The 12,153-nt window shown below is 35.1% G+C and overlaps 2 protein-coding genes across 4 annotated transcripts in view; one reads left to right on the top strand and one right to left on the bottom strand.

The window, feature by feature from the left end:
• Positions 1-9,515, bottom strand: part of mtbp (MDM2 binding protein) — a 28,781-nt gene extending 19,266 nt beyond the window's left edge. The window contains exons 1-8 of one of the 2 annotated variants that reach the window (XM_079837294.1): positions 9,304-9,480; positions 9,127-9,207; positions 8,956-9,029; positions 6,679-6,821; positions 6,397-6,455; positions 6,086-6,227; positions 5,846-5,960; positions 380-502 (exon numbers count right to left, since the gene is read on the bottom strand). In XM_079837294.1, the coding sequence (XP_079693420.1) occupies positions 380-502; positions 5,846-5,960; positions 6,086-6,227; positions 6,397-6,455; positions 6,679-6,821; positions 8,956-9,029; positions 9,127-9,207; positions 9,304-9,367 (801 nt within the window). In that variant the 5' untranslated portion in view covers positions 9,368-9,480. Of the gene's footprint in view, positions 1-379; positions 503-5,845; positions 5,961-6,085; positions 6,228-6,396; positions 6,456-6,678; positions 6,822-8,955; positions 9,030-9,126; positions 9,208-9,303 lie in introns of both variants that reach the window. The other variant, XM_079837293.1, reaches the window with a different exon arrangement.
• Positions 9,516-9,698: 183 nt separating this feature from the next.
• mrpl13 (mitochondrial ribosomal protein L13) overlaps positions 9,699-12,153 on the top strand; it is a gene marked incomplete at its 3' end in the record, with an annotated part of 27,954 nt that continues 25,499 nt past the window's right edge. For both annotated transcript variants that reach the window (XM_079836355.1, XM_079836356.1), the window contains exons 1-2: positions 9,699-9,791; positions 10,378-10,501. In XM_079836355.1, the coding sequence (XP_079692481.1) occupies positions 9,765-9,791; positions 10,378-10,501 (151 nt within the window). In that variant the 5' untranslated portion in view covers positions 9,699-9,764. The remainder of the gene's footprint in view (positions 9,792-10,377; positions 10,502-12,153) is intronic.

The raw sequence follows: 12,153 nt of genomic DNA on the forward strand, positions 1-12,153 counted from the left end.
ATTTTTCTAAGACTATAATAAATACATTTGAACAACCTCAGCACAGGTCACTACAATATTCAATAATACATCATAGAAAACCTAATGTTTCCAAATAAATAAAAAAAATGTATATTATCAATGAACATTAGATATAGTGACAATTGGCCTAATAGAGGCCCAGCACGCTGTCCCTACTTTTTAGCACTCTTTGGTGGGTACAGTAAAATTATGAAATAGTACAAACAAGACTTAAAAAGAATTTGGAATTAGTTTCAAATTCAAACATTTAAGCATTCTGAAAAAACACAAAACGGATACATTTTTAATAAGAACCCATTCAAATCTTTAAATTAAATTCAAATAAAAAATTAAATTCAAATAAAATGAAGCTGCTCACCTCATGCTGCAGTTTATGATCAGTGTGGCATTGTGGGTCTGTGTGAGGATACAGCGCATCACTCCAGTGATTTCTCCTCTGAGCTCTCAGACAGAATCCCTCAAACTTCAGCTCTGAGACAAACTAAGAATAACACAACAAAGCCATTTAGAATGAGCTGAAGAGAGATTTACAAGCGTCATTCAGAAGAGTCTATACTTCAGCAACACAAGAGTGACAGAAACTAACTTTTGCTCAAGCACTGTCTCGGAATAGATACAATTATTCACGTTTCAGTCTAATAAAATGCAAAAACATGAGCTAATGGGAGATTGTAGTTCTCATAGTAACACTGACCAGCTCTCTGAGCAGCCAGCAGCCACGATCCAAAATGACTGAACAGGAAATCCAAACTCAAAACCCTGAACATGAATGATTTTTGTACAGAATTAGGTTCATTTCCTGTATTAAAGCCTACAATTCCCTTCAGGCTGGCCCAGAAGAACCAGAGCTTCAGATATTTACTGGTCCTGATGTCTTTCCTTAACCAAAGCACACACTCTGCTGTATAACAGCTCTCTTCCCGCTTAGACAAAAAAATTTGCCTGCTCAGAATTTCCTTGAATCAAAATGTTTTCTTTAAATCGGCCACACTTACTAAGTCTTTCCATCTTTGTCTTTATGGTTTCAGAAATCAGTAGGAGTTTCTGTTCTCTCACAGACTATTTCTTGCAAGTGTTCGCCCTCTGCTGGACAGAAGGAATTTTACAGTTACTCTTTGGTTCTGTTAATTTAAGGTGACCCATGTATTTTTTTTTTTTTTTTTAGTTAGTTAAAGCAATTCTTTTCTCTTTGATTTCTAAAGTATAAACACAGTTATTTTAAAATTACATACTATTACAGTATTTATTAATAATATGAATTAGTGTTTATTTTTTTAGTTTTCATTTTAATTGAAGGTTAAGTTTTACTAATGTTATGTGCATTTTTATTTTTATTAAAAAAATTATATTTAGCTTTATATTACTTGAATATCAGTTTCAGTTTAGTATTTGTATTACTTTAACTTAATTTCATTTCATTTAGTTGCCACGGTAACATTTCTCATTTTTGTTCAAGTTTTTCCATCTAATGACTAAGTGGCACAGAAATTACACACTTCAGTTTTAACCTCATGACCCTCTTCGGTTTAGTATACACCTTGAAACTAAAAATATATAGACTAATATAGACTAACATATATCTAATATTTAGACTATAGACTAAAGTTGGATCCTAAACTTGGAGGGCAGTAATACAAAGAGGGGTGCAGAAAGACTAAAAGGATAGTATACAGTCAAGCATATTGTTATGCAAAAGAAACCTCTTCAAATTTGACATTTTATTACCTCAAATTGCCTGTTTTCAGTTGTAGTGGTGGTTGTCATGCAATAACAGACCACTAGATGGCACGATTGAAGAGTCAGAATTGAGTATTGCATGCAGGGAGCCATGTGAAAATATAAACGAATTATGCATGCTTCTACAATAAGCATGGAGTTTGTGAAAGGACTGCCAGTGCCAGGTAAATTTAAAGCAGACGATGAATCTACTTCAAACGTCACAACTACCAAAACATGTCAACGCCAAATGTGAGCACCGCGACACAATTAAAGCAAATAGAACCCTGTGGCAAGCAGTCGAGGCCAAGGGACCGCGAGAACGGGGCGAGGCCGGTGGCGTAAGTGATAATAAGCTTGCCATATCATAATATCTCGTCTGGGTTTCACCAGTACATCGGTGAGTAATGACGAGAGACCACAGTGTGTTGCATGCCTCAAAATGTTCACTTCCGACAGTATGTAGAAGGGATGGAAATTAGCACCCGCCACCAGCCAAATGCGGGTGATTTTGTGTTGTTCCGGGTAAACTCGCTTCACCTACCGGCCACCGTGGGGCGGGTAAATAAAAATAGCATAGCCTACTGTTTCACCTGGACGGCAGACACTTTTAGAGGAGGCACACCTTCAAAAAAAATGTGGCGTTACAAATCAAATTCACAATAAGTAGTAGAGAAGTTAATTTGCGCGTGGTTGCGTTTTAGCGGATTTGTTGCCATAGTGGCGGAGTCTCGAGAACATGAGCTGTAAACTTGCGCGTTTTTTTAAAAACTTATCGAGCTCGCGTCGCGTCCGCCGTTTGAACGCAAGAAGATCTCCAAATATAGAGCTGAATAGAAAAAAAGATATCAATGGGTCTGTCCAGTAACTCGTGATGAACCTCAGGCGAACTGCACACTTTGCAGAGAAGCATTTCAGTTGCTCAGATTGACCGACTTAAAGCAGCAGCGGTGACAGACCGGTCTATGTGACACACACATCCGTGCTTCTAAAGGTATATAGGCCTATTGTTTTTTTAAATGGATAATATATTTATATAATATTCCATACATTATCAGAGCTTGGCAGACAGAATTATTATGTATATTTTAGACAGGTTAATTAATAGATTATAGCCTAATTAATGTTATTATAAATGTATCATTTTAATCATACATAATAAATAATCCTGCCATATAAAGTTTGACATTTATTAAAAGAATATTTAGATAAAAATGGGACAAATAATTACATAATAATATAGTCATAATGTAAGTAAATTAATAAAAAAATAAACATTTTTGAATTTCAGAATTGTCAAAAAAGTTATTACTGGTTCAGAATGACTGCTTAAAGGGACAGTTCACCCAAAAATGAAAATTCTGTCATTATTTACTCACCCTCAAGTTGTTCCAAACATGCATACATTTCTTAGTTATGTTGAACACACAGGAAGATTCATTCCTACAATGGAAGTCAATGGTGCCCCCAAAGCAGCCTGGGTACAAACTTTCTGCAAAATATCTTCTTTTGTGTTCAGCAGAACATAGAAACTCATACAGGTTTGAAACATCATGAGGGAGAGTAAATGGTGACAGAATGTTTTAGTTTTGGGTGAAATATCCCTTTAAAGTGCACCAAATAGGCTACTAAAGAGTTCTTTTGGAATAAATTAAATAATCAAATGTAAAATAATATACAATTTTATATTGTCGTGAATGGGTGTCCCTTATTTTGCCACACTGAAGGTGGCAACCCTAGTATGTCGTCAACATAGATGAAGATGCCAAAAATAATAGTTTCATTGTTGGGACTAAAAACCTAAAACTGGAAGCCATAAAAGACCACGAATCATCCAAATGCCACATCCATTAATCTGCCCTACTCATTTAATGAAATGTATATCAATTCATGGTTTGTGTGTGTATAAGAGAGAAAGAGAAAATGTCAGTATTTCATTGAGACTTGAGATTAAATAAACTGCTTAAGTATTGTAGAGCTTGTAGTATTAATTACTAATCGGTTAAAAACAAGAAAGTGGCTGGTAAAAACATTGAGTGGCTGGTAGATTTTGAAATCCACCAGCCACAGTCGCCGGTGGACAAAAAAGTTAATTTCCATCCCTGGTATGTAGCCAAACAAGTTAAGACGCCACTTAGAGACTTCATATCACAAACACAAAGAGAAGTTGTAGTACCTATCAGATTTAGCAAGCAAGGTCATGTCTGAGAGTGTCTTTATGTGGGTGCATGTAGACAAAAATATTTTCAATATTCAGGACAGGGTTGCAGCAGGTATTGCACATAACGTTAGTCATTCCCGCAGGTTTCGCACTCACATCAAAAGTGCGGGCACCACTGATCTATACAAGTGGCACGCACATAAAGCCGCCTCTCAAAAAGCTCAGACAGTCTCAAATAGTCTCTTACTGCACTTAAACAGTAAAATACACACAAAATTGTGTCAAAATGCCCGTCTTGACGAGTATTCAGGTAAACACAGTCAGTTTTGAAACATAAACAGTTGAGAAAACATCTTGTGTAACAGTATATCTGTGCATAAGCTCTTAAAGTGACAGCAGCCTAATAAACTGCTGCTGTCTGTCATGTTGATCAGAGAACAAAAGACAGATAGTCACTCTTTGCTCTTGACTGAATAAGTTTTGTAACTTTAATTGTAAGCAATGAACTGTATTTAATTTTTACAATGAAGAATATCCAGTGTTATTTTACATTTAATGATTTTTTTACATTTCTGTAGTCTGTAGAACCCCCCAGAAAAGCTTAAAGCTGTGTTTATTTCATTTAACTTTTTGTTCTATTGTATTTATTTGAGCTATTATTTGCTTATTTGTTCTTATTTTATTACAGACTGTTAACTTGGCTTTTTTGTCAATTCAAAGTTTCTAATAAAGCCTCCCTGTGCTGTGTGAAAGCTATTGCAACAAAATTAATCAGATAATAATAAAAAATATCTATATGGCAGTATATAAAGCAGTTTTCCCCATGGTATCAAAAATCATATTTTTCAAGGTATCGTATCGAAATAAAGAATTCCAGTATCACGGCAACTAGTGTTAATTTCTTTAACGAAAATTGCTCGTTTTGACTACCTTCTTTTCCAGGACTAAGACAAGATGACATACGCCAACGTCAATTAAACAATAAAATGTGTCAACATGCAATATCATTCACAGAAAAATATTAAACAAAAATGTAGTTTAAAAAAATGGAGGGGGAAGGCTCGGGTCTGTGTTTGGGAAGAGGAGTGTTCGAGCTTGCGGTTGCAGATTTCAATAATTTAAATCCACCAAACAGAGCTCCTCTGTTAAAAGACCATGTATTCTATCCGGTGTTTTACTTCAATTTTACAATCTGGCAACGATGTGCACGCAAGCTCTCTTTCTCACACGGATGATCTAAAAACACCATTAAACAAGTAAGCTGTATTTCAGAAAAACTCCAATTAAGATTTTCAGCTTAAATTAAAGCGTCATTCAGTTGGTCTGTGTTCTCTCACGACTCACGAACAGCTTGTGCTGTTTGTGTGATTAAATCTGCCATCAAACCTTCTCAGTGATGAACTGTAATAAATCCAACCATGGATCTCTCGACTACTTGCGATTGTGTTTGCTGAATAACTGCACTTACCTCTGTGTGACAATACACTGTCTGATGTTTTAATAGAAAAACATTAAAGTAATGTGGAATTTCAGTGTTTTAAATTTTTGAGAAGTTTCTTATTTTTCCATTAGGCCTATATGATAAATAGCCTATAATAAATAATAAGCCTATACAAAGCCTATAATAAATTATTAAACTAGATGAGGTAAAATAAACCATAGGCTATGGGTCGACATTCTCCTGCTTTGTGCTTATAGGTGAAAGTGCAACAATTCTGATGAAATGCAAAAAAAAAACAATTCTCAACTGACAACATTCGTTGTGAACATAATTTTGAGCATAATAATCGGGATTATCAATGCAGCATGACGAAAATGTGACTACGAGACTAAAACTAAAAACGATGATATAGCTAAAAAGCACATTTGACACAGGACTAAGACTGAGACTCAATAAAAAAAAAAGATGAAGAAATTAACACTAGTGGCAACACTAGTGTAAAGTACCTTTTTCTCTCTAATGTGGAGTCCACCTCTCCAGATCTCCCTCCCATCCACACAGCTGTCAATCACTGATGGAGAACATAAGTGGGCGTCCAGGTACATGGCTGCTTTCTGCCACCTTAACAGTGCAGAAAGAAGAGAAACAGAGACATTATACATACATATAGACTCATACATATAGAGATTATTTCTCAAATGAAACAACAGTGATGAAGAATATTACTGGAGAGTATTAGATTTTACCCTGCACTGTGTTCAGTGACCATGCTCATCTTTGCAGAATGCCACGCCCTCATGTGCTTCAAAGAGCCAATTACAGGCAACATATCCTTTAACCCCGCCTCCTCACCCACACATAGCACAATCACATCCAGCAAAGACTTCCCTGCCATCAATAACAAACATTACATCAATACAATAAAAAGTTTTTTTTTCGCCAAAAGCATCTCTATGGTGTAATAACAGTAACATCATGACAAAAAGATATTGCAAGACAGAATATAGAAACAATCACTATAATAACTTTATAATCCATTTCATGTTAAAAATAGTACCTGGATGAGGAAGTTTGTCTGCTAATTGATGAAGACCTTCAGCCGCCTCTTCAAAGAGTCTACCATGATAGTCAATCATCATTTAAATAAAAAACACAGATAAAAAAAAAATTAAAAATTAAATAAAAAAATAGGCATAAAGAAAGGGAATGTAGATAAACAGCTTTCAATGATCAACTCATGATTGCCATCAAATTATTAGTGAAACATGGATGGTTGATTCTTTGGTCCTTTAAGGTTGTTTGATATATTATGGGCGACAATATCAATCAGAACTCTCACTCTGCGTGGGACGGGTTCTCTGTGAGCACAATCTGTTCCTCTTGCTCCTGAAGGGCAGCGATGCAGCCGTCTAGAGCAGATGGCTCTGATTCCTCACTGTCACTGCGCTGGGAACACAGATCCTCCCACTCCGAGCTGCACCACTGGACAAAACACAGTAAAGAGTGTGTGTGGATGACCGGATGCACTATGACTATACCATTGGTTTTCAATCTTTTAGATGCCATGGGCACCCAAATATGGGTGTTTGTATCACATACATAATTATGTATTTTCATGTATAAAGACACAATTTAAAATAATTTAAATGGTATACTATACTAATTGAAAATATTATTGGAAAATATATAGTTTCTATGAAGTTATTTTTTTGTCTACACACTTAAGTACCGTACTGTTAGATGTAATATTTATTATTTATTTTAATCTCATTTTATTATTTATTTTATGTTTATTTTTTATTATACATTTCAGTATTTAATTTTTTGTATTATTTATATCTAATTTTGAATGATTTATTTATATCTAATTTATATTATATACTTATTTGAATCAATGTTTTTTTTTTTTTTTAAACAGCATAAAACTGAATAAATACTATTCATTTTGTATTTAATCATTTATAAGTGATATATAATTGTTCACGAAGGCTGGAAATGAAAAACACCTTATATTCAGGTGTGCAGAATTATTAGGCATGTTTTCTTTTACAGATAAAATGAGCCAAAAAAGAGATTTAACTCAGACTGAAAAGTCAAAAATTATTAAATGCCCATGAGGATACAATACTAATGCAATACTAGATATTGCAGTTAAGGCATGACCATTGGACAGTGAAATGCTTTTTGGGTTAGCAGAGTCAGACAAAAACATGTGGCGGAGAAAAGACACCTATTAACTGCAAAAGAATTAAGGTGAAGAATTAAGTGTGAAACCATCAGGAACCCTTTAGTCTCCAGTGCCACCATTTTCCAGAGCTGCAACCTACCTGGAGTCTCCAGAAGTGCAAGGTGTCAGGATCTCAGAGACTTCAGTTAGGTAAAGAATCCTAAAAAATGACCCCCACTAGATAAGAATCACAAGCTGAAGTGTTGTAAAATACATGAAGAAGTTTTTTTTTAATAGGCTTTATGGACAGATAGGTTGAGAGTGACTCTTGAAGGACCAGCACCACATCCTCTAGTACCAAAATTAATCTTCCAGAATCTGGCAGTAAGTTTTGGGAGTTCATTTTAGACCATCCTGAAGTCCTTTTTGCAGAGATGGACTAAAAATGAACTCCCAAAACGTACTGCCAGATTCTGGAAGATTAATTCTTCAAACAGTGGTGCAAGAGGATGTGGTGCTGGTCCTTCAAGAGTCACTCTCAACCTATCTGTCCATAAAGCCTATAAAAAAACTTCTTCATGTATTTTACAACACTTCAGCTTGTGATTCTTATTTAGTGGGGGTCATTTTTTAGGATTCTTTACTTAATTTAAGTCTCTGAGATCCTGACAGCTTGCACTTCTGGAGACTCCAGGTAGGTTGCAGCTCTGGAAAATGGTGGCGCTGGAGACTAAAGGGTTCCTGATGGTTTCACACTTAATTCTTCACCTTAATTCTTAATTCTTTTGCAGTTAACAGGTGTCTTTTCTTCACCACCTGTTTTTGTCTGACCCTGCTGACCCAACGAGCATTTCACTGTCCAATGGTCATGCCTTAACTGCAATGTCTAGTATTGCATTAGTATTGCATCCTTCTCATGGGCATTTAATAATTTTTGACTTTTCAGTCTGAGTTAAATCTCTTTTTTGGCTCAATTTATCTGTAAAAGAAAACATGCCTAATAATTCTGGACACCTGAATATAAGGTGTTTTTCATTTCCAGCCTTTATGAGCAATTATATATCACTTATACATTAATAAATACTAAATTAATAGTAGTTATTAGGATTACTGTGGTTTGGAATTGGTCAAATGTGCCTGGGGAAAAAAATATGATCAGAAAATCAATGTGCCTAATAATTCTGCACACAGTGTAATTTCCATTTGATTTACTTACTAATTTTAATCAATTCATCTTAATCTTATTTTTAATATATAATTTATGTATTTTTTACACTTTTTAAACTATTTTTTCTTGAACAATTGACCAAAAAAAAAAATTCCTGACCCCAGTTTGAAAACCCCTAGTATAGCTACATTATCACTTTGTAATTTACGTTTGTCCTATCCAATTTGTAACACTTGTAGTCAATTTAACGTCAAAGAAGCAATGATGCATATGTTAATTACCTGTGTTGTACCATAACTGGCTTGAATGGCGAAGTACCATCTCTGTGGAGCAGGACTACCACTCAGAGAGCAGGCTAAATAGATTGAAAGAAACACAAAATCAAACTTTACACTAAAACTGGTGGAAAATGGAGTGGCAAATGAGGTTGTAATGAATAAACCTAACGTTACCTGGAAAGAGAGGAACTCGTGTTAAACTCGAGCCAGAAATATTTTTGAGGTTATCAAACACTTTTTTGGTTTCATCAACCCCTACAATAAAATCAACACGTGTCAATACATCAATAGAGAGTTTGAAAATTACGTTACAGTTCTGATATGACGTTTTATCATCATAAAGCCTCTTACCGTTGAAAGAACTATCTCTCTTCGGCTCTAGGTTGATTATAACAACCAGCACGTATCTGTCCATAACTGTATGCTGCCGTGTTCATGTAAAATAATGTTGACTTGTTACAGAACGAGACAGACTTCAGTACGAAAACAAATTTACGCGCGTTTACGACAACACGGACGTTTCGCGATGACGCGCGCGCTACCAAAAAATACAGCCGATAGGAACAGATTGAATTGAAACACGCGTATAAATAACAATACGTCGTGCTGATGGCGAATTATATTACATTATATCATTATATATTTATTGTTATTTAAATTACATAAGCAAAGTGAAATATTTTATCTGAGAGCATAAATGTATGACTATAGAAAAGGAACGACATATTTAACCTGTTGTTCGTGGGGGACGTAAATTGCTGCTGTACTACTACAACCACATTGAGGTCAAATTTTACAAATGCTTATGTAAAATGTCTAGTTTTTCGAGATCAGCCCAGGTAAGGTATTATTGCTTTATGTCATACTGCTCCGCTGTCGTTTATAAAGGCTTCTTAAATGGAAAGCGTGATCTTTCTATTGCGCTAACATAAGCCTTATGGTCAAAGAAGTGAGACATTTGTATAATGTCTGCATTTATGTGCCTAACGTTATATCTATTCGGATAGATGCATAAATTCGATATCTGCAGTGTAGCGTCTGTACCGACGTTCTTGGAAATTAGTGATGGTAGATAAGTGTGATAAATGTGTGCTAAAGTATTCGGTGACAGGTTAACAGTTTCTCCCAAAAAGAAAAGCATTTTTCTCGCCTTCATGTTGTTTCACATCCGTGTGATTTTGTTTATTCTGTGGATCACAAATCAAAATATTATGGGGGCTGTTATGGTCATTGCATCTTCTTTCCCATGCAATGAAAGTGAACGGGGACTGACTGACCTGTCATTCTGCATTAATGTTCCCCGGACGATGTCATATGGATTAAACGCATAATCATATCTCAATTGAACTTTTATTATTACTACGTTCAGTCAACGAAAAAGGCAGCTTGCATTGCATAAATGTTTTTTTCTCTTTTTCCCATAAGCAATGGGCGACCTTTGCGAGATCCTGGTTCCTAATAGACGGTAGGATGCAGCCTCCAGGAAAGATCGCCTCTATGTGCTCAGTGCGGCTTCAAGGGAAGCATAAACCCATTTACCATCCACTGAGTGAGTAAATGTGATTACTAAAATAAATGAATGTCTCTCTCTTTACTTCCCACCTCAGTATGGCAGCGCTGCTTCATTGATTTCTGAGAATGTGTAGTAACCCAATGGCCACAAGATGGAAGTAAACGATCACGTTTTAAATAGTGGGAGTGCTGCTCTATGCAACCAAAACTTGTAGAGCCTAGCAGTGTTATCGATCACACCTTAGTTTAGGGTCCAATTCTCACTATTAACTATGAATTTTGCCTCAATAAACTCCTAATTACTGCTTATTAATGATTAGTAAGTTAGTTAAGTTTAAGTATTGGGTAGGATTATGGGCATGCAGAATAAGGCATTAATATGTGCTTTATAAGTACTAATAAACAACCAATATCCTAGTAATATGCATGCTAATAAGCCACTAGTTAATAGTAAGAGTTGGGCCCTAAACTATTTAGAATTGAAGATATATATATAGTTCTATAGATGTATAGTTATTCTAGATAGTTATTTATGTTTTTTAATTTTTCTTTTTTAAATTTTAGTTAAAGCTCTAGTAATTTTGTTTTTTTTTATCATTTTTATTATTCAATTTGTTTAATGTGTCTATAATCTAAATATTAATTTTTATTTTAGTTTTAGTTATTTTAGTACATCAAGTTAAACTAAATGAAAATGAGAAATGTTGCTATGGCAACCTGCTGAAATGTGTATATATATTTTTATTTTTTATTTTTATTTATTTCATTTCAAATAACAAAAAATATTTCTAGTTTAGGTCAACTATAATAACACGGGAGTCTAGTGCATTTACCTATCTGTCTTTATTTTAGTTAACATTATATCTTCATGCGTTTAAACTGTGCTCTTTATGTATAATCTAAATGGAATAGTGCACATTATATTTTTGATTTGAAGAATTTTTGTTTTTACAGGCTCAGACTAGCTACAATGATCATTATGATTCAATTCACATTTATTCGTATAGCACTTTTCACAATACATGCATGCATCTAGTACAATTTAGAGTGATCTCTTATCAGAGGTGACTGTGTCCAAGTTATGTATTTCAGAAATGCACATATCACGCAGTTAGCTTACAATGTATCAATTTAAGGGAAAAACAATGAGCTCACTGAGGTAAAGAATACATGTTGTAACAAATGATTAGGATATATAGAAACATTTAGCACTGGTGCGTGTTGATTCAGAGTTTGCGTCATTGTCCTCACAGGAGTTGGAGACGTCTATTCAGAGGTGTTGAGGTGTCTGATTATGTAACATATTATATCTAACATGAAAGGCTGAATCTTTAATCAGAAAGTTTAAATTGTAAAAGTAAACATGTTGCAAAATTATACTCTGAAGCTGACAGCTGTGATCAAGATTTATTCGCATAAATTCATGACAGGAATTACAGTTCTTCTCTTGATCTGAATGTGAAAAGCTGCTGGTGTGGCAGCTAATTCCAGAGAGATGTAAGGTGCCCTGACTTCTGACTCCGACTGGCTCTGGAATTGATACATTAGTCTGGAGCTGCACGCTGTATATGCCTGCAGCTCCCTCACAGACGAGAACACCCTCCTCCGCTCCGACCCTGCTGATGGTGCTTCCTTCCTGAGACATGCTGGGAGTTTTTAATGAAACTCTCACTCTCTGATAGATGAATG

Source organism: Gobio gobio (assembly GCF_949357685.1).
Source record: "Gobio gobio genome assembly, chromosome: 15".
Lineage (NCBI taxonomy): Eukaryota > Metazoa > Chordata > Actinopteri > Cypriniformes > Gobionidae > Gobio > Gobio gobio.